Raw genomic sequence first — 23,293 nt, forward strand, 5'->3', positions numbered from 1 at the left:
CATGCCAGTGTCACCTTAACTCACCCAGACCCTGGGCCAATGTTGGCTTTGCTTTATTTTTTGTGTTGTTCGTTTGTTTTTTTTTTTTTTTTTTTATTTTACTTACAATCCTGATCTATAATGCCTTTATAGGCATTATTGTCTCAAGCCATTATTTCAATTAAAACACTTTAGCTGGCTAATGATGAGTGACAGAGGTAAAGGTGACCAGCGCCAGGTTCAATCTCTCAGCGGCAGAGCAGTAATCGGATTGTGTTCGTTACAAGAGTCAACACAAACAAAAGCAATGCTATTAAACTGCAGTTTCTAACACTGTAATGCAATAAAGAAATGGTGGAAGACTCGAAGGAGAAAACCCACTGGTGCAAAATGGCTGCTTAGCTGCAGATAAGAACGTGCCTTTTCTCTGGTTCTGCCCACCATCCCTTCAGTGTGGAGGCAGTATGAAAACTGTATTACACTAATGGCACTGAACTAACAGGATGTTTTGGGGACATCTCTTAAAAGGAGGTCAGAGAACCCTGAGTATAAACAAGGAGGGGTTTTATTTGAATTTTAGAGTAATTAGGCCTAACCAACAGCAAATGGGATTTTTCCATTAACTGATCTAATTTTTAGATGCTAAGAACTTACCCAGAGGGTATTCCTGGTCAAAGGAGTGTTTTTTCTGCTTCCCCCACAATTTACCTCAACTGCTTGGGGCATATTCCTCTTTATTTCTTCCTATTGCCCTAGGTAAAACTCTACAACTGTGTTGACCACGAACAAAGGGGTTCTCAAAAGTTCTTCTGCAGAGTTAAGACAGATGGATTTTGTTTCACTAGGTTCAGTGCAGCAGTTTCAGCCAAACTCATTTATTTGCTGTATGCATTTTGTGTGTGTTTCTGAGCATCAGAGATGGTAGGTAAGGGTTACCATATGAAGACATCGAATAGTGAGGGAAGTTGTGTTTCCCATGTGATCCCACAGCAATACCAGCTTCTATAACTTTTTGTAGGTTTTGACAGATTTGCTGGTTTTACTTAACATTTCAGCTACTTAAGGTTTCATGATTTTCGTAAGACTCGTCACTTCCTTTAAAAAAAGAAATTAAATTCCTGTCCCTTCTGGTCTAAACAAGGCTTAGGCTCAAGATCAAGAAGGAAGAATACAAATCTTGAGATTTCTAAAATAACAGCTTCAACATGTTAAATGTCCATGGCCAAAGGTGGTCTGACTAATATCTTTGAATACTTACGTTAAGAAATACTTGAGTTCATTTACCTTAGTGACCCTGGACTCCTTATTTGTTTACATTTAATCAATTATTGTACGTTTCCTTTCCTTGCTGCCAGTCTTGTGAAACATTTTTACATCCCACAATTTCTCCATTAACCCCAGGGCGGAGGACTTGTTTTGCCGTTTCCAAGGTGCATTTTGTGACAAGTCCTCACGTTGAGCCTCGTGCTATGTTTACTGCTCTGGACCCCATCAAGGTGCTCAGGCTGAGGCTCCGGTGCTGCGGGCCGCTCTGCGCGCTGGCACTGGGCAAAGGAGCATCTGTTACCTGACATCTCTGCAGACGGTGATTTAGATGTGGCCAAACAGGTTGAGAGCGAGGAAAAAGTCCTCAAGAAACACGTCAGTTTGGGCTTTATTTACAATAATAAATGCCGTATGTTACGGCAGCCACTTCTCATGCAGATGTGCTGCAGCACATGCAGCTGCTGCACCCGCAAATACACTGGGAAAAGCAGGTGTTAGCCCCTGCTCAAACACATGATGTCAAGGGGGACGCTGTCAGCAGGTGACGGGAGGGCTTGTTCCTGCGTGTATATCCAAGTTGTGGAGGCACAGCAAATGTAGAAATCGGCTCCTTGCCTCTTTTAAGTGTTGGATGTTTCTAATCTACGTGTACAGCCAACGTTTGTATGGAGAACCCAAGTGTCTGGCATCTGTTACAAATGTTAAAACTCCCCTGGGCAGTACTTCGTAAGCATATCTTTGGTGTCAAACTAAATAAATAAAGAGGAGGAGAGAGAAATATCAGAAAATTTCATGAATCTGAGGAAATCCAGATGTGAGACATATAAGATCTGCAGTAAGACCTGCAAGTAAGTACAGTACAAGTACGATGGCAGCCTTTCTTCCTGCTCAACTTACAGTTTTGGTTGGAGAGAGAAATTTTTAAGGTTATAAAGTAAACAATTTTTTGACACCCATTAAATGAATGCCAGTGGCTTAGAGGCTTCTTTCCTCCCTACATGAATTAAATTTGGAATTTTTAGATTATTTTTATGATTACATATATGAGAGAAGAGATTTTTTTGTTTTGTTCTGCGAAGGGAGATAATAAATATGTGGGAACGCAATACCATAGTGAATAATACAGAGAAGGTACATCTGGAACTTCAGGAATGCCTTCAGAAACAAACTTTATTTACAGCTTTATAATCCATTCCCCTCGAAGTTACCCGTCCTGTCCCTCGTACACTGCAAGGGAATTGGGTGTAGCCTGAGGGACAAGTAAAATCTTGGTGATGGGCTTGCTGCTGTGTATTGGTTGTCTGGCTGTCCAGAGAATGACAGAAGTATCCTATGGAAAAAAAAGAAAAACAAACTAAATGGAAGAAGACACAAGTATCTTTTTGAGACATATCAGAGATGCAACTTCTAATCATGTCCTTTCTAGTGATTTTTTTTGTGGAAATGCTAAGGTTAAAAGGGTATTTCAGGAAATTTGCTGATTCCAGGCAGAATCAGACTGGTGTTACAAAACTTCAATCAGTTTTTTAAAAATTTACTTTAAAAGGTTTTTTAGATAGTCAGATGTGTTTGATTGTAGGGCTTCAGTGTACTCCATAATGCATGGGGATTAGATGGAAAATGTCAGTCCTGTCACATTTGCCAATCCAAATGCGATACAAAGGTATCAAAACAGGAAAGAAAGAAGTTGGAACTGAAGATGAAATAATTATTGTGATTATTACATTTGAGTAAGATCTGCGTGAATGCAGAGTGCTGCACGATGGAGAAACAATTTTCATGGCTTGAACTTGCATTATAAAATTCTGGGGGAGGCAATCTCGCACCAGTATCTCTGAGTGGCAGCGGTTGGGTACCAGGTTGCTATGGTAACAGATGAAGGCCTGGCTGCTTAAACATCATCTAAGCACAATGGTATTTTCAGTCTGGGTCTTCAAATAAGACCTATCATCTTTGCTTCTTTGTTGTTTGCGTTAATTATCTGCCTATCAGTTCTCTGAGCAGAACTGCAGGTGAGGCTGCTTAACCATATGTTTTCTGCCATGTATATATGGCTCTCTGTTGCCCCTTGAAGAAAGCTGACCTGCAATGGAAACTGGACCCAATTACTGTCCTCTGCAAAGCGGTGGCAAAAGTGGTTGAGCCCTTACATTGCAATTCAGATCAGATTCTGTTGAAATGCTCCTGGGGAGGCGGGGAAGGTGCCACTGGGTGACGAAACATTGTGCATGAAATAGGAGTAATAACAACATCAGTCATGTTTTTGGATGAACTTTGTATTTGAATGTGGCTGTTTGCCTCGCTTGTGAGGAATGGGGGCAATATTAGAGATCTGCCTTTTGTTAGTGAAGTGCAAGAGAGTGAGAGGTAAGCCAGAGGCAGTGCTGAAATGTGAAACTTGTGAAGGGTTAACCTTCTTAAGAGGAGATCTTACATCATATATGACAGATTTTTCCAGGCTTTGCTTTGCAGGCTTCGTGCATGCTCTTTTTGTGGCAATTGGAGTATTAAGCACAAGAGAAGCCACTCTAAGTCTTGTCCAGAAAAGATAGTTGTGGTTTGTAGGAGTTTCCTGCAGTGATTTTTGTTTTTTGAAAAGCAAACCTCAACCTTGTGCCCAAATATTCATGTGCTAGTATGCATTTCCATTTTAATATGTTTTTGTTGCTGTTCCTGGTCCCTTATCTGTCCTTGTATCACTTTGGCTCAGGGCTCTCCCTCCACAGCATCCAGTCCTCTCGCTGTTATTATAGTAACAGTCCAAGAGCCCATCTGGGGTCTTGGGTCCAACTCCAGGGAACAGGTACGAGATGATGTGGCAGTACTGTGATTCCAAATGTGTGAGACAACAAAAATAGCAACATTCCTGTCTGTCAGTGTTGCACTGTAATGTGGTATCTGTGACAGCAGTCTTGCCTTATCCTGTACTGTGCGTGCTCTGAGACCTAATCTGGTCCTTTGTTGTGCCATCTGACTCCTGAGCCTCTGCCTTTGCTTCTCCCATGTTTTTCCCCAGTTACATGTTTGTGGTGAGGGAGAGGAAGAACTATAGGTTGGCTGTGTTCCCCGCCTTTCTCAGCAATTATCTGCATAATTTCTCCAGCAAACTTTGGACTGGAACAGGGCTGTCGTGTAGGTGAGAGAAGAGGGTGGACCACCAGCCCTTGAAAAGAAATAAGGGGTCAGGTGGTGCTTAGTTTGGGAACTCTGTAGGCTGCAACTTCCACTATGGAGTCAAGCTGCAAGGACACATCCCTCTCCCTACAGAAATCTGATCTGCTGGAGGATGGTCACGGAGTAGTGAAATATTAATGAGCTCAATCCTCCCCTCCACACTGGTTTGTTTTTTTTTTTTTTTGTACTTGCATCAGGAAAGAGTAAACTGTTATCCATCTCTAACAGGTATATCTGTGGGTGTATGAAAAAAAAAAAAAAGGTGGCATCTGCTCCAAAGTAAACAGTAGGGAGTAAATAGTAGGTAGGTGCAATAGAGGGTGGATGAAAGGTGCATAAGGAAATGAGGTGGCATCTGGGCTGACCACCACAAATTGGCTGCATTTCAGTTAAGTCTAGAGAGCTATTCTTTCACAAGCTTCTCAGTCTATTCAGCTCTTGGGAATAAACTGCCTTTGTTGCCTGCTGTACTGAAATGTTTATTCATTAGGTTTTAATAAAGAAAGTCAAATCTCATATTCCTTAATCAGTGTTGGCAACTGAATGTTATTAATTGATTAGTCAATGCCTGTTAGCATAAGTCAACAAAAACCTGCAATGACAACAGCCTTCAGATTATGTATTAATTCGGTGAATTATTAATAACTACTATTGATCCTCTCCCAACTGATGAAATATTTGTCTTTTTTGAAGAGATCTGTTTTTTCTTTTCTTTAACTGGTAAGCTATATTTATTTAGGAGATTTGTTGCCTATTTTTTCTTCAGGAGCCAATCTCTTTTTGCACGTTGTTTGAAGGGGTGGTCCGTGTCTGCATACTGTGACTGTTTTCTGTATTTTGTTCTTCCTTGGTATCTTCAAATATTTGTGAATGTAGTCAAGACCACTGATCCAGCCAGATGTTTTTGCAATATAATTTTCTCAGTAAGGAAGTATGGAAAGACCTTTATCAGTGTCATTACTGGCTTTCTCACTAACACTTATGTGAAAACCCAAGATAAATAAGCCCATGAAGCTAGAAATAAGGGCAGGATAGTACGATCTTTTAATGGAAACATCTGCTACTTCTCTTCAGAAAATGTCAAATCCTTTAGATAGATGGATCTACACCATTGTCTCTTTTTTTACAGATGGGGAAACAAAGAGCTTAAGCAATTTAACCACCACAGTGCAGCAGGTTCACTGAAGTGCTGGGAACAGGACATGGTTCTCCTACTCCCAAGCCACTAGTTGATGACCAGGATGTTCTGTAGCACCTTTAGTAGCTCTCATTAATATTCTTTCTCTAGCCAGGGCTGCTGTATTTTCTTCATTATTGTTTCATTCAGTCCTGCCATGCTAGCTTTGGCCATCTGTTTTTCCTGCCAGCGCTTTTGCCGTTTCTTCCATGGCTGCCATATGCTTGGAACAATCTGCTTGGACGGCTCCTTCTCAAAAACTACATGTACTAGGACACAGAGAGGAAACTGATTGCCTTCTGATGGTGACAAGACAGAGAGCCAGAAATGATAGCTAAATTGTGATGTATAAGTGTGGCTTCTAGCCTGGCCTCTGCTGAACTTTATTCAACGCATCTTATCAGTTCAAGAGGATGACGCAACCCTCAAAGAACCCTCTTGTCGTCCCACTAGAAATTCACTCGCATGTGGCCAAAGAAAGAACCTCAGTTTATACAAATCTCAGTTTGTGTGCTGAAGCAAAAGGCAGAGATGATCTTAAGAAGTTGAGAAGTTACGGGCTGTATTTGCTCCGTTTTGCACATTTTGTAGTTCCCTTCATTCCTATAGCAGCTTGACGCACTTGCTGCAGGACCTGATGCTAATACTTTCCTCTACAACTATGAGGATTTATAGCATCAGAACTAAAATGATATGTTCCTTCCTGTATTCCCATTGTTCCCTCTCTTGGTGTCTCAGCTTCAAGAATTGCAAGATGGCAGTGAAAGTGTGTGAAGAAGATGGATGAGGAATAAAACAATTTTTTTGTGTACACTTGCCTGTATTTCTTGTTGCCACACACAAGCTCACATTCTGTCTCTTCTGAGTCAGACCATGTGTTGTTCAGGAGAAGAAACCTGTGACCTGACTATGTGGGAACTTTGCTAATGTACTTGAAAACATTCAGAGCTGGAAAGCAGACACTTACAACAAGCTTCCAGAAAACTTTTGAAATTTAGGACTGTCCTAATGAAACTTCACTTCTTCCTTTTTTTTGTTGGGTTATAAAAGATGACATGCTGATGTTAGAAAGCAGAAAGCTGTCCTCCCCAAGTTCTCTACCTGGCTGGATGACTATTATAACAAGCATGTGGTGCAAAAGGTGCTCAGCATATGTAAAATTGACCACAAATTGTTTTAGTATGTGGCTTCAGTTCCATTTCATGATTTACTTATTTTTTTTTAATTCCACCTCACTCCCCCAGCAAAGTGTTTGAATGAAAAATTCAGAATTTGGATGGATATTTATGTGAGTGTTTACATGTCAAGTCACAAAAGCCATGGGATGCATATACAAAAGTATTCTTTAATTGTTTTTCTTTGTATCTTTTAGGTCTCTCAGCAGCCAAACTGCTGACTGAGTCAGGCTTGAACGTGGTGTTGTTGGAAGCCAATGACAGGGTTGGTGGAAGAACTTTCACCGTAAGGGTAATTATCTCCAAATCCATTTATACTACATATACATACGTATGGTATGTACTATACGTCTGTATAATTATACATGTGTGGGTATATATATGTATAGTATATGTATACTATATGAATAGTGTACATAAATTTATTTATTTATCTTTCCTGCTATATGACCTACTTGAGGGAAAATTTCTAGAGCAGTAGTGGGTGGGAAATTCCCTGATATGTCACCAGCAAGAGTAGGGAGACTGGCATGATGGTGGGGACAGAATATTTCCATGTCATCTGCAGGCTCTTGACTCGTGAGTCCTTCCATCTGGGAAGGAAAACATTATTAGCTAAGTTTCAAAATCATTTTGCAGGGAGAGATACTGGAGAAGTCTCTATGAAAAAACAACTGTAGCAAGCCCCATGAGGAGTCACGTAGGCTAGATGAATGGCAGGGGTGGCTGGGAACTAGAACCAGCGTGTCTGCCTTCACTTCTTTACTTTTTGACCTACCTTGACCTGGGAGACCCCATCCCACTCTGCTCATTAGAAAATCTTACCTGTGATACTTACTAGTACAGCCTGCTTTGAAGTAGTTGTTGGTGAGATGCCTGACTGCAGAAGAACAGCACAAATGTCTCTGACTCTGCCCTTCTCTCTCCGCCTGTCAGGCTCTTTCCTCTTGAGTTTAAGGCTGCAATGTAACAACAGGCCAGCTAAGCTGGTTATGAACTCATGAAGTTTTCCATGGGGAGAGGAATCTTAGCCAAAATGCTCTGGGAGTGTTTCATGTAAAGAATTCCTCTGTATTACTCTTTTAACTTGTATGCTATTTACAAAGGGATTATAATTTTTTTAATCCACTTTTTTCCCCTTTCGTGTGTTGTGTGTTATAAACTAGAATAAGCAAGTTAAATATGTGGACCTTGGAGGAGCTTACGTGGGGCCAACACAAAATCGTCTCCTGCGATTATCTAAAGAGTTAGGAATAGAGACGTATAAGGTGAATGAAGTTGAGCACCTGATACACCACGTCAAGGTAAGATGCTCTCAAGCATGCTGCTGTAGATGTGCAAGTTGTAGTGATCATGCTACAGTGGAGTATACCAGTTTTAAGTATGCATCATCTGAGTTTCTTGGAGAAAAATAAGTATCTCAATAATGAAGAACTCATAGAAATTACTGTATGCATGCACATCTACATGTGTACCCTGTAGACGCATCCTGTTAGCTGGTGCCTTGGTTCAGGTCTGAGCTCTTAGTTAAAAGCTCTCAAAAAGCTTCATTGTTTATCAACAATACAACTGTGACTCTACTGTACAGGTCAGCTCTGATATACTCTGCTCAAGATGTCTGAAAGTCCCTTTCAGAAGTCCTAGAAGTATCTTCAATCGGGCTGAAAGTTTCTCAGGGTGGGCTTCCTAAACCACTGAAAACATCCTGACTGAAAGAAACATGAGAGGTTAAGTCTGGTGGTGCTGATGGGGAAACTAACATGCAGAGTAGTAAAAAGCATTGTAATAGTAATTGCAAAAGGCTTTGAGAGTCAAACGTTCCAGTGGAGGCAGATCTAAACGATGTGTTCATGATCTGAAACAGGACAGCTATGGCAAAGCTGTTATAAAGCCCACGTATTTCTCAGTATTTGTACTATGTTTTCTCCAGAAGAGCATCCTTTCTCCTTTCCTGATATAGAGCAGTCTTACACTCCCACAGAATGCAAACTTTCTGTGTTAATCCTGAGGAAAATAACATTGAGTTTCATTATATGCTTATGAAAAGCTATTGTGCAATGACAGGCAATATATTTGTCAGAGAGTAGTTGGTGTTTGATCAAAGGTTAAAGAAAACATTGACAGATTTAAAAACAGCAATAGAGAAAAGGTGTTCTGCCATATGTTTTCCAATATTTTTCCCACTCAATTGTTATAAAAAAAGAAGTGTGTTCTCAAAGTGATTTGCTATGGTGACTGTCGACAATTACTTCTGCTGTGGTATAACTGGTGGGTACCTCTACACTGTTCTGTTTTGTCTGCCTCTGGCATCATCCTAAAAGCCAAATTTTCTGCTTGTTCACACTATTTAGCCTTAAGAGTCTCCTCAATCGCAATAGGAGATCGTGCCACGAGGGAAAACTTTATTGGTAGAAGACAGTTGACATGGCCAGGCAGAACGACCAGCTCTCAGGACAACCTGGCTGTCCTAGCATGGGGCATTCCAAAATGCTGCCAGAAGTCACTGCAGCCAAAGCTGAAGCTGACATGTGGGCCTGATTTATTAACAGCAGCCAGTCAAGCATGGCTGCTCCTTTGGTAAGCCAGACCCCATTTGCTTTTAGGCTCTCTAGGAACCAGCTTGTGGGGGATATTGATATCACTAAGCAGGTTGAAACAGTCTTTTGTTTTCCAACAGGCTTTCAGAGTGAGGAAGATGGCACAAAAGTAGAAGCTTGGGCTCTTGCCAAGGACAATTTGTCTGTCCCTTGACCACAAGTGTCTTATCGCATGAGTTGCCAGAGGTTGCGCATAGCCTTTTACCATCGTCTATGAATACCTTTTAGCCAGGGGTGGTGGGTGCTGGTGTGAGTCAAGGCTCAGGAAAGCTCAAGGAGCTTTCCTCCATACTCAGCACTGGTAGGACTTGCTGGCATTCAGGGCCATATCCCAGGCTGGCAGAGAGGGGTGTGCCTTGGCTTTGTCTGTGTGGTGGGCACAGAAAGGGCCTTGAATTGAGACACCAAGGCATTAGGACGCATGTCCAGGGAATCTATACAGTAGAATGACTTGTATCCAGAAACCCAGAGGTGGGGGAAGCCACTCTGCTTCTGGAGCATTCAAACCATCCAAGCCTGGAGATACGGGGTGCTTGCTACTTTGGTTAATGCATGCATCTGTGCAAACAGATCCTGGGTGGGTTGTGAGGAAGGCTGAAGGCCTGGGCTTGCTCCAGCACTCGTGTCTGTGCTAAGACCTACTGAGAGAAGCTCATAGATGACAGGTTATGCCCTTATATATCCCAGGGGAATGTAGCATCCATGACAATTTGATAGAGGCAAGTGGCTCAGTCTGAATGCTGGCAGGCATATGTGAGATTGGCACTATGCCTTACACAAAGCCATGGAAAAAACTGCCCTGGAAGAGATCCTTAGAGGTTCCTACTCCACCCTGGGCTTGGAGCAGTGTCTGCCTCATAGTTAGGTCAGGTTGCTTGGGGCCATTCTCAGTCAAGTGCTGAAAATCTCCAAGGAGTGAGATCCCACCTGCTGGCCAAGAGCCTGCAGGTGGGATTCAGACAGTTTGTAGGCTCAGGCTCCCACTGTGGCTGCCTGTAGGAGAGCTCCTGAAGAGAGGAGGGAGAGAAGTGTGTGCCAGGACTCCCTGGTAGCCAAGCAGGAGGTAAAAAGAAGAGTTATTCCACAGAGAGTAGCACCTCCTTTGAATCTCCTAATTTCAATCTTTTTAAGTGTTTTATTTCCTTTTTGCTTCTGTGTTTATACAACTGTGGAAAAGTATTAACATAGTTGAAGAATTACTCTCAGTTAAATAATTGGAACCCGAGCACTGTGTAGTAGACACATGCGTTGTTGTGTGGCCAAATCATTGTAACAGTCTTCAGTCTTTTGCTGTATCTGTTATATATTATTATTGTTATATATATATTCTCTCTATATATCTGTTTTATATATATATTATTATCTGTTACATATATAGTATCTGTTACATATTCCTTACCTGTCTGTCACTTTTGGCCACATGGCTTGCCCCTGCTTTCCCCACAAGTGGACACTGCTCTTATGTGCTCCCTGAAATCTAAGCAGCACTCTCAAGTCATGGCCTGTAAACCAGATTCCAAAATATACAAAGATCTGTTGCCCCTGTGTGAATTTGAATTCACATGCTCACCCAGGCTTTGTGATTGTGGCCAAAAATAATTAAGTTCTGGACCACAAAATTCTCTGAACCCAGAGACGCAATGAAACCTAAAGGTTTTAATTCTTCTCTTGCTACACAATCAGGCATCACAGTGCATCTTGTAAAATCAACTGCTGTTTTTACATATACCCAAAGGCAAAATCAAGCCTTTCATAGTTAATTAAATTCATTTTAGAGGCTTTTTAATACAAGTAATATATGCAGCTTCTTTGTACTACAAAATGAAAAGAATGCATTTTGTTGATCTCTGGGTGTGTTTCTGCTAATTAGGCTTTACCAACTTGATTGGGTTGTGTGGTTTTCTTCCCCTTTAATCTTTTTTAATGTCAGCTTCTATTGTGAGATTATTTTTGGTCCCGCTTATATTGTGTGTGATATCTTCATAGAAACTCAAAATTATATTTCTTGCCGTACTTTTTTTTTCGTTCCCTCTACTTGGTTAAGCAGCCTTTTTAATCGTCTTTGAAAAGAGATTAGTATGTTCTTTTCATTTGTGCAAATACTGGTTCATCAGCCTTAGTGAGAAAATTAGTATAGCTCTGCAAGTAGTATTTGGTAGGCACACTGCTGCCTGAACAGCACTACTTTTTAATAGCGTAACTGAAGTTGGGTTCATAAATCCAGATTTAAGAAGCAAAAGCAGAACTATCTGAGAAGTAATCATCTCCTATCAATCCTCCCATTGGGCTGGTAGGCAGATGTAAAACGCTTCTTAAAATAAGGTAACTTTTCCTTAGCTGCCCCAGAGAGAATTCAGGGCCGTAACTTATGCAGATTTGCAACTTTTGACTATTGATGTTTTCCTCACCAAAAATGACAGCTTTTGTCTTAGAAAAACAAACCTAAGTACATATAGTCCAGGTAATTTTTACCTTTGCCATGTAAAGAAGTGTTGAAATATGGAAACATGTAAATTATTGTGAGGGTTTAATTATCAACATATTTTCTTTGTTAATTCAAGTTGCACTTGACTTTTGTACAGTCCCAATAGCCATGCAAACTTCCTGCATTTTAAAACACAAATTTACCAATGTTCTCAAATGTAACACAGGTTCCTTTGCTAAGTAAGATAACTGTGGAACTGGATTACTCTGCTACCCTAAATCTGTGTAAAGAAACATTTCTTTGTATGGCTGGTTTGCCAAATTAATCTTTTTAGAACTTGATTCTTTCATATACAGTAAGGATGATCTACTCTTTGTCTGCTGTGGTGGCAGCTGAACGTCCTCTGATCCCGTTTTCACTGATGGAGAGTTTGCGTGAAAACCTAGCAACATAGACTGGCAACAAGACTCCTCTTACTGGCTACATTAGACCAACAAAGCTTGTTTCTCAAAATCTAGTCGTTAGCCTGTGGTAGGTTCCCCCATTGCCATTGATGCTCATTGACCTTTTTTTCAGATGTTTTTTCCACCACAACTTTCTATGGGATAATGCCATGATCCTTCCTAGAATTTCTCCAAATTATAGCATGGTTGCTAGAAAGGGATAGTAACATTTATTCCTTTTAATCTCTGTGTTGTCTCAGTGCAGACTGTGGATAGTGCTAACAGCTGGCTTAGGTAGCTGGCTGTTTCGACAGTGTATTGCACCTGAAACATTCCTCCTGTGGTGGTATTTGAGATAAGCTGTGCTAGATGTTTCCTTAGCGCCAAAAGGCAGACTTGGTGTTGCGCACATCCAGGGAGGGTCTTTCAGGTTAAAATGCTGGGTGAAACTTGAAGCATGCCCTCCCTACTCACCGGACTGGTTCTTGACAGTGAGTTGCTGCTTAATTCGTTACCTCAATTAAGTTCCCTGTAAAAGAATGGAGTTTACTCATACTCATTCATCTGTCAGCAGCACTGGCTAGAGGTGTCCAGATGCATGGCATGCCCTCTTCAAGTTTCGCACAACTTTCATACAAGTAGAATCATAGAATCATTTATGTTGGAAAAGAACTTTAAGATCATTGAGTCCAACTGTTAACCTAACATGGCCAAGTCCACCACTAAACCATGTCCCTAAGCAACACAACTACACATCTCTTAAATACCTCCAGGGATGGTGACTCCACCACTTTCCTGGGCAGCCTGTTCCAATGCTTTACAACCCTTTTGGTGAAGAAATTTTTCCTAATATCCAACCTAAACCTCCCCTGGAGCAGCTTGAGGCCATTTTGTCTTGTCCTAACACTTGCTACTTGGGAGAAGAGACTGACGCCCACCTCACTACAGTCTCCTTTCAGGTAGTTGCAGAGAGCAATAAGGTCTCCCCTGAGCCTCCTTTTCTCCAGACTAAACAACCCCAGTTCCCTCAGCTGCTCCTCAAAAGACTTGTGCTCTGGACCCTTCACCAGCTGTGTTGCTCTTCTTCAGACACACTCCAGTACCTCAGTGTCTCTCTTGTAGCGAGGGGCCCGAAAACTGAACACAGTATTCGAGATGGGGCCTCACCAGTGCCGAGTACAGTGAGACAATAATTTCCCTAGTCCTGCTGGCCACACTATTTCTAATACAAGCCAGGATGCTCTTGGCTTTCTTGGCCACGTGGGCACACTGCCAGCTCACATTCAGCTGGCTGTTGATCAATACCCCCAGGTCCTTTTCTGCCGGGCAGCTTTCCAGCCACTCTTCCCCCAAGCCTGTAGCACTACATGGGGTTGTTGTGACCCAAGTGCAGGACCCAGCACTTGGCCTTGTTGAACCTCACACAGTTGGCCTTGGACCATCAATCCAGCCTGTCCAGGTCCCTGTGTAGAGCCTTCATACCCTCAAGCAGATCAACACTCTCGCCCAATTTGGTGTCATCTGTGAACTTACTGAGGGTGTGCTTGATCCCTCATCCAGATTGTTCATAAAAATACTAAACAGAACCAGACCAATACTGAGCCCTGAAGAATACCACTTGTGACTGGCCGCCAACTGGATTTAACTCTTTGGGCCTGGCCATCCAGCCAGTTTTTTATCCAGTGATACGCCCATCCAAGCCACGAGCAGCCAGTTTCTCCAAGAGAATGCTGTGGGAGGTGGTGTCAAAGGCTTTACTAAAGTCTAGGTAGATGACATCCACAGCCTTTCCCTCATCCGCTAAGCATGTCACCTCATCGTAGAAGATCAGGTTAGTCAAGCAGGACCTGCCTTTTGTAAACCCATGCTGACTGGGCCTAATCACCTGATTGTTCTGTATGTGCCACGTGATGACGCTCAAGATGATCTGCTCCATAAACTTGCCAGGTACTGAGGTTACACTGACAGGCCTGTGGTTCTCCGAATCATCCTTCCAGCCCTTCCTGTGGATGGGCATCGCATTTTCTAACCCCCAGGCAACAGGGACCTCCCTGGTTAGCCAGGACTGCTGATATATGATGGTGAGTGGCTTGGTGAGCACTTCTGCCAGCTTCCTCAGTACCCTTGTATAGATCCCATCTGGCCCCATAGACTTGTGAGCGTCCAAGTGGTGTAGCAGGTCACTAACCATTTCCCCTTGGGTTATGGGGGCTTCATTCTGCTCCCTATCCCTGTCTTCCAGCTCAGGGGGCTGGGTACCCAGAGAACAACTGGTCTTACTGTTAAAGACTGAGGCAAAGAATGCATTAAGTACCTCTGCCTTTTCCTCATCCTTGGTCACTATGTTTCCTCTCACATCCAATAAAGGATGAAGATTCTCCTTAGCCCTCCTTTTCTTGCTAATATATTTATAGAAACATTTCTAATTATCTTTTACAGCAGTAGCCAGATTAAATTCTAGTTGGGCTTTGGCCTTTCTAATTTTCTCCCTGCATAACCTCACAACATCTGTGTAGTCCTCCTGAGTTCTGAGTTGCTTGCCCCTTCTTTGAAAGGTCATAAACTCTCTTTCTTCTTGTTTTTTTTTTTGTTTGTTTGTTTTTTTTTCCTCCCATGATTTCCAGCCAAAGGTCTCTGTTCAGCCAGGCTAATCTTCTTCCCCACTGGCTTGTCTTTCGGCACATGGGGATAGCCTGCTCCCACACCTTTAAGATTTCCTTCTTGAAGAATGTGCAGCCTTCCTGGACTCCTTTGTCCTTCAGGACTGTCTCCCAATAGACTCTGTCAACCAGGCTCCTAAACAGGCCAAAGTCTACCCTGTGAAAGTCCAAGGTGGCAGTTCTGCTAACCCACCTCCTTACTTCTCCAAGAATCAAAAACTCTATCATTTTGTGATTGCTATGCCCAAGACGGCCTCCAACTGTCACATCACCCGCCAGTTCTTCTATGTTCACAAACAACAGGTCCAGTGGAGCGCCTTCCCTAGTTGGCTTACTCAGCAACTGTGTCAGGAAGTTATCTTCCACACACTCTAGGAACCTCCTAGAATGTGTTCTCTCCACTGTATTGTATTTCTAGCAGACGTGGGGAACTTTTAACTTACCAGTCAAGGACAAGGTCTATTGATGTGAGCCTTCTCTCAGCTTCTTATAGAGTATCTCATCTGCCTCTTCATCCTGGCTGGGTCATCTATAACAGACTCCCGCCATGATGTCTGCCTTGTTGGCCTTCCCCCTGATTCTTACCCATTAACACTCGACCCTGTTGTCACCATCATCAGGCTCTAGATAGTCAAAGCACTCCCTAACATGCAGGGCTACCCCACCACCTCTCCTTCCTTGCCTATCCCTTCTGAAGAGTTTATAGCCATCCAATACAGCCCTGCAGTTTTGTGAGGCAGCCCACCATGTTTCCGTGATGGCAACTATATCATAGTTTTCCTGCTGCACAGTGGCTTCCAGCTCCTCCTGTTTGTTGCCCATGCTGTGTGCATTGGTGTAGATGCACTTCAGCTGGGCTATGATCCTGCCACCTTTTTAGGGGGAGAAGCCGTAATTCCTATGTGACCATTCTCAGGCGCTTCCGTGGTTTCTAACACATCGATATCCCTTGTGTCTTTGCTGTGGCATGGGTCTCCACCCCCTACCTCCACTGAGACAGCAGACCAAAGGACCTTGATAGCACACCATTCCTCAAGCATTGGCGTACCTCCCCCAGGCTTGTGTCTAGTGAGCCTGGTTTTATCCCCCTCCCCCTTGACCTCTAGTTTAAATCTCTTTCAGTGAGCCCTGCTCACTGAAATATTGTATATACAGTCGGCATCTTGGGGGAGAATACTAAGGTGAACCCAGCCTGCAGCACATGACCGAAGGTGAAGGTGAATATTTAGTCTTATGCATGCAATACTTTTAACTAGGATCACAAATCCGCACTAATGTTAACAGGTTACATACTGATCTACAATAGATCTGCAGGAAAAAAAAAAATTACAGCCCTCTTGGGTGTCGTTCATTTTCAGTACTATTGTGCTTATTAAAATGCAGTTTGCTGTGGTCTCGTTCATGAATAAAAAATGTGATGGTCCTGTTGTATTGGGATTTAATTAGCAGCTGGATAAGTGACTGCTGTATCTAAAGTTATAGAATTTAGTGATGTTTTGTCTGTGATATCAGTGATATATGCACTGAAGCTAAGCTTTTGACCTGCTTCTCTGCAAATCTAAGGGCAGTATCTCCTGGCATAGTCTGTAGTATAGAGCGTAACAGCTTAAATGGATTTTTGAACGACTAGATAAAAGTGCTTTCATTTTTCTTTGTATATCTTAATTAGAGTGCAGTCAGAGAATGAGAAGTCTGGACTCTCAGTTGCCATCAATTTAAGCAAGACGAAATGGCATTATATCTTTTTTTTTCCCCCCTTTTTGCTGACAATTTGTAAGCAAGAACTTGGGGAACTGAGAAGAATACATCTGCATTTTTAAGAATCTGGGCATCTGCTGTCTTGAAAAGGAAGCCAAGTAGATTCAAAGACACTTTAAATTATTACAGGGTCTTGGTAGTTTCACATGTAATTACTGGAATGCAGATCTATGTTATTTTAACTCTTTACTAGGTAGGAGGATGTAGGCTTTCCTGTCACAAGACGCAGTGTTGTTAATCACACTCACTGGTAACCTCAAGAGCGAGTCTGAGGATTGGATAGGCTGAGGTCGGTGAAACTGTCTTCCAGATGCCCGCAAATGTGTGGGAGTCTGTGAATGAAGAGCAGTCATTGGCAGGAGTATAGGAAAGGCTGGTGGTCTTTCACTCTAATTGGACCTGCCCTGTAAATGAAGGGGCATATTCCCTTTTTTTTTTGTGCCAGCCACCTGGCAGTAATTGCGAGCAGGAATTTTGTAATTAGGCCTTTTTAATTAAAAGATGGATAATATTTGTATTACAGCAGCCTAAAAGAAGGAAGAGTACATACAGCAAATCTGCGAAATGATCTCTGTCAAAGGGGACTGTAAAGCAAGGTCTCGCAAGGGATGTTTATTGATCAGGAAGACTGCCGGGAAGACTGGCAGCTGTGACCTAATGGTAGCATGAGGATGAAAGTAGTAAGAAAAATGAACTTGAAATAAAGTATGCATTTCTTAATTACAACCGAATGGAAAGAAACTTCCTCAGTCTTAGCCCTCCCAGACCCCAGGGCCTGTTCCCTAGGAGATAAGGAAAAGGAGCTGTGCTCCCACCTAGCTTATTTAATTCAGGCTGCCAGGAGAAAAGCTTCAATTGCATCTGATTGTAAGAAATTATTTTTGTTTCCCTTGAGAAGTTGATTGAGGTCTACAGAAAAACAGAATTAGAGAAATGTGTATTTCATACAGGAACAGCTGGCTGAGCATACTGGGTTTGACACATCTGTAAAATTGTATGTAAGGTTTCTTTTTTTTTAGGTAAGAAATTTAATAACCTGGAGTATAACAAAAACAAAACTAGTGAGCCCAAGGCTATCTTCTTCCACTTTAAAGACAGTGTTTTGGTTGTGAGTGTGTGTGCCCTGTGCGCTTGGTTACATTATCTGTGGGCAGAGCTCATTTGATGTCTTTCTGCCAAATGAAAGTCCTCTTTTCTCCTGTTTTCATTTATTTTTGCCCATTTACCTGCTTTTGGGAGGGGAAGGAGCGTTTTTTAAAAACTAATTCTAGGAATACTGAGACGTTTTCTATTGATTTTATCCACTTTGACAGGTTTAATTCAGGTGTTGAAAGCAACACGCAGGTCCAGTTTCAAAGAGTGTTTAGAACCACTGTCTCGATAAGTCTGTGCTTTATAAGACCCATGAATGCTTTTTGTAAAGGTGTTTTTTAGTGTCCGAAAACAAAAAATCCCATTCTAGTAGGAAGGAGGCTTAGTTAACTCTTTTCTCAGCTGATTGGAGCAGTTATATTCACTTTTTAATTTAGAGCAGAACCTCAATTTCCCTTTCTAAATCACTTCAGTGTTGTTTTTCTCGTTCTGCCTTTTTTGCAGATAAGTCAAGTATTCTAGCGATTGCATGATTGATGTTGTGGCAGAGTGAAGATGGACTTTATTTCTATGATATGGCAGAAACAAATTGTTCCCAATTAGCTCCTTTCCTTTTCAGGATGCATGTTTCAAGCCAATGGGTCTGGCTATGCTACACTTAAAATGGAATGACTTTTGCTGACCAGATTTCACAAAACACTGGCATCCGCAGCTGATGATCTCAAGTTGGATATTAAAAGATATTTGGAGGCTATTTCGGCGTGTCTTAATATTGTAGCTTTGCACCATTAGATATCCAGATTTTCTTGTGCTGCATTTATATTTTCTAACCTGTGTATCTTTTTACCTTTAGGTTATCTGTCAGTATAGTAACCAGCTGAGCGTATGAGCTCTGGAACAGTTGCTCAAAGAAGGGAACTTCAATAAAGCTCAACCCTGTTACAGGTTTCTTAGTAAGCCTGTGTACCTCTCTCAGCTTGGTCCAGCTAGTTGACATGTTTTGTTGCAAATTATGATTACACGAGAGGCTTAGTCCCAAAGACACATATTGTTAAATCTTATGGATTAAAAAAAAAAACGAAGAACACCCCTCATAAGCCAAACCCAAAGGATAGTTTTCCACAGGGCAGTAGATCAGAAGCAGAGTATGTGAGACAGGTACAGAGTTACAGCCTGAAGGGATGCTTTGTTGTCTTGTTTTCCTTCTCATAACTTTGCATCTTACTGTTTCTGTGCTTTATATGGATTTTAAGTTGAGAGAACATGTGTGTGATGTACCAATGCTGTGAATCAGCAGAGGGCACTATGTGCCTATAAACCTGTGTGAATTAACATGCCATGTGTGACATGTTGGTGAAGTTAGCATCAGTTACTCCAAGGTTTAGACGATTTAGCTGAGGGAATATCTGCACTCATTCAGTAGTGCAGAGAATGCACCACACCGTCTTGTTTCTTCCAATGAAAGCTGACTATATTTAGGTGTTTATACTGTGCTATAAAAAAATACATGGACTGTTGGCACCAGGGGCTTCAGTTCAAAATACTGCATCCCACTTGAGTGCTACCTGGATACAAAACATTTAGGGGAGCATGAAGCTGTCTTGTGTCTGCAAAAGCAGACTTTCTCCTGAGATCCCTCTCTACACTGAGATACTGATGATATTTCCTGGCAGAGGGTGTCCCTTCTCAGCCAACCATTCATTCACTCTCACCCTCCCAGGAGAAAGTGTGTGGGATCCTGCCCCTATGCCCTCCCAACTGCTGGGGTTGATAGTCAGGGGGCTGCTGATACCCGGTTGTCATGCTGTGTTTTTTCCCCTGTAAAAACTCAATTCTTATGTCAGCTATTTGACCTGAAGCAGAGCTGATGTACGCAGAAAGTTTCTTTCTATACTACTTATATTACATGGGTCCAATGTACCAAGCCAAACGTTGGTTGATGTGAAACAGATGGATGAGAAAATCTTTTGGGAATTGTAATATTTGTGACGAACACTGGATTTCTCATTTTCCTGTTTGTTTATTCCTGAGACAGCTGGCTTGCATGAATTTCCTACCTATAGTTTCAGCTTCTTCAGTGTGCTTTAGCCCATATTGCAGCAACAGCCTCTGTAAGCAGCAAGTGACCCATACATTAGCAGGTAGACCTGCTGATGCTGGTGTTCTGCTTTTGGAAGCATTGCAAATGGCACCATGAAACAGTATCTAAAAATATATATATGCCTGTATTAAATAGCACTAAGCCCTGAAAAAAAAAAAAAGGTAAGAAATACTTCTGAGCATTATAGTACTAGTGTTGAAACATGTCAAATGATCAGAAGGGGTGGTTATTATTGCTGTTTTTATACTGCTCTGATTTAGGTATAAAAAAATATTTGAAAAGGAAATGTTTTGTGCATCTTGGGACATATTTTTCATCTGTGTTTTGTTTTTCTTTAGACATTATACAGCATCAGGATGTATGGAGAATGCTATTCCCAGCACTATGACAGAAATACACAAAAATTGCCCAAATATCAATAAGGTGGTTGTTTTTGCAACAGCGCAAATTCATCAGAAGTAGAGCTGAAATGTTTCAGTTTGCTGGAAACTACTCGGAGCTATGTGTAGTCTTTCTTTGGTGCTGCTATTTTTGTTTCTGTGTAGAGCCTAGTCTTACAGTTTCTTCCAAAACAAAATTCTGATTGACAGCTCCTGAAGTTTTGTCTGTAGGAAATAAGGATCAGGCCTTAGGTAATGTCTTAGGAGCTCTTGAAAGTGCCTTTCACAGGAGACTCCTTTGCTTTTATGATTGTTTTTATTTTTCAGGGTTGAAGTTTTTTCTTGTGCTTTATGAGACTTGTCACCCCAGATTTCTGCACAAGAGACATACCCAAGATTTCCCTTTCAGCAGTTCAAATGCAGTGAAATATAATACTACTAAAACAAAGACATGTTTTGTGTGTCTCTTAGCTGTGCACTCATGAGGAAGCCCCACAGGGAATTCGTAAGATTTGAGTTAACTCAGAGGGGATAACTCAGTTAGGATTGCCTCTGGCAGAGAAGGAAGCTCAGAACAAAATCAATAATTGGAATAACCCATTCTGATGCTGCCCTGGTTTTCTTGAGCACAGCAGTATACGTGTTTCATAAATGTAAATCTGGGAAATGCTAGGTACTTAAAACCAAACTGATGTGCTCTGTCTTTGGAATATGTACATGGTTTTTACACTAGTGAATGGTGGCTCCAACGTTCAGAAGAAGGCATGGTAAAACTGACTTCTTGCTGCCACAGGAGTTAGTTATGGAATTTTAATGTGCCCCAAAAGGCTAGAAGGTAATTACCAAAGTGATTCAGATGTTACTAGCTGGGAGAGGAAGGTACTCAGTCTGAGAGCTTTTGCTGCTCTTTCATAGCCCTTTGACAGCAGAGTATGAAGGTGTGCCCCAGTTCAAACTAATTTCATGTTAAGAGGTAATAGTACCCAGATGTCCATGTCGGGACCAAATACTTCTGATGAAACAAACTCAATGAGTTCATCTCCACGTACAGGGATATGTTTTCCTGATTCCAGTGTAATGTATTTTCATACAATTGAGCACAAGAGCTGTAGAAATATGCTTTTGTTCCATGCTCAATAGAAAAAAACAAAAACAAAACAAAAACACCAACAAACCCACCCCCACACTGCATTTTCTGGAGTACTTGTGAACATGTGCTGTAATGTCCATTCTTAAATTGGAAATGCTAAGTTTTCAACCTTGGTACCTCTGACTCATGAAGTGACTGGAGATCTACTCTGGCTATGACAAAACTTCTGACTGAAAACTTATTAACATTTGATGTCAAAACTTTTTATAAACCATAATCTCTCCTCAAAAGCACTGCAAAATGAAATCATTGTTTTGCAGCTACATCTTCATGTGTCCATGTACCAAAGAAGTAATTCCTTTCCTCCCACACTTTGCTTTCTTCCTAACTTTCATTACTTCGGTGTTTCTGACAAGGATTCCATTAGAGTCCTGCATCCGTACAAAGACTAGGTGAAAAAACAGTTTCTTTTTCACTTTCTGTGATCTGTTTGAGCTTTTTTGTAAACGAATTTTCTCTTATTCTTATCCTTAGGTTTGATTTTTGGCCTTACTACTTTCTAACTATCTCTAGCTTTGAATTAGAAGTCCTCAAAGTTATTACCCAGCATTTTTCAAGGTTCTATCTCATTTTGTTATTTCTGGACCAAGTTTTGAGTCTTTCAGGGTCCCTTTGTGCCCTTTTACTGTCTCTTCTGGTGCTTGCAAACACCTGCAGGTTTGAATAATATGCTCCCTGCCCTTCTTTCATATTAGTAATAAAGAGGCCAAATCAAGTCAAGCTTGACACTTCTTCGAGTAAGTGGTCTTTGGATACTTCTCATCAACAAGACGCAGTGGTGATGGTGTTACATGTTTCTAAATATTAAATCTTGATGCAGTATTTCTTTGGAAGCCAGTATAAATATTTTTTTTTAGTGATGGGTAGGTGTGGCACTGCATCAAATATCTGTTAAAAGTTATTGCTCCTACTAATTGACATTCATGCTGATGCAGTGCCCACTTAAATACGTAACTTAATATAAGCTTTGAAAAATCAGCTGTGGCACACAATATGGCCTTTATTGTTTATCTGGTTTGTGGAGTCCAGAATACATTGTGAAAAATGAGTAACCACATAATGCTAATGAGCATTTCTTTGTGAATTTTTAAAGCTGCTATGCTGCCGTCCATATAGTCAGCCAGCGAACTCCCATATAAATAAAATAGCTCTACAAATTACCTGTCTTCTTCCGCTCTTAGTTCAGCAAGACTTTCTGAATATCTAGTAGTGGAGATATAGATGTATAAAATCTAACTATTAAATACATAATAGATGTAATTGGGACATTTGTATTGGCCACGCTGTCACTCTCTGGAATTTATGGCCAGAGGTGTTGGATTGGAAGAGTGAGACGTTATTAGTAAATGCTACATTTTCTGTAGGGCTTGGGAATTTTAGGTTAGTTGAAACGGTTTTGTTTTTTTTTCCAGGAAGGTATCTGAGCTCTGATTTTAGTGTATAATAAAGCTCATCACAGCTGCTTTTGTCTGATTTTGAAAGAAAAAAAAAACCCTACTAAATACAATTGACAGTTCAGTCTTCTCACGAGCATTTAGGAGAAAAAAAAAGTTTCTCTTTTTCAGTAACAAATAGCCAATTTTTCATGTCACTTGAGCAATGCTGTTCTGTCTCATTTTTTTGATCTGATCTTAGTGACTTTACTGTAGGGTATTGGTTTTGTTGCCCAGAAGAGCAACAAAAGTTTTGAAGATACAAGGGAGCATCAGTTCTGCACACAACTGACTTAATTCAACTGTGTATCACAGTTGTGTTGCACGTGTAGAGTAACAGGATCACAGAATGATTGAGGTTGGACGGGACCCCTGGAGGTCATCTTGTTCAACCTTCCTGCTCAAGCAGGGCCATCTAGAGCTGTTTGCCCGGGACCATGTCCAGATGGCTTTTGAATATCTCCAAGGATGGAGACTCCACCA

At 41.4% G+C, this 23,293-nt stretch overlaps 1 protein-coding gene across 1 annotated transcript in view; it reads left to right on the top strand.

The window, feature by feature from the left end:
* MAOB (monoamine oxidase B) overlaps positions 1-23,293 on the top strand; it is a gene marked incomplete at its 5' end in the record, with an annotated part of 59,699 nt that overhangs the window by 11,900 nt on the left and 24,506 nt on the right. Inside the window, 2 exons of the mRNA XM_082491534.1 lie at positions 6,969-7,063; positions 7,938-8,075. Coding sequence (XP_082347660.1) covers positions 6,969-7,063; positions 7,938-8,075 — 233 coding nt within the window. The remainder of the gene's footprint in view (positions 1-6,968; positions 7,064-7,937; positions 8,076-23,293) is intronic.

This window comes from Vanellus vanellus (assembly GCF_965231255.1).
Source record: "Vanellus vanellus genome assembly, chromosome: 1".
Taxonomy (NCBI): Eukaryota; Metazoa; Chordata; class Aves; order Charadriiformes; family Charadriidae; genus Vanellus; species Vanellus vanellus.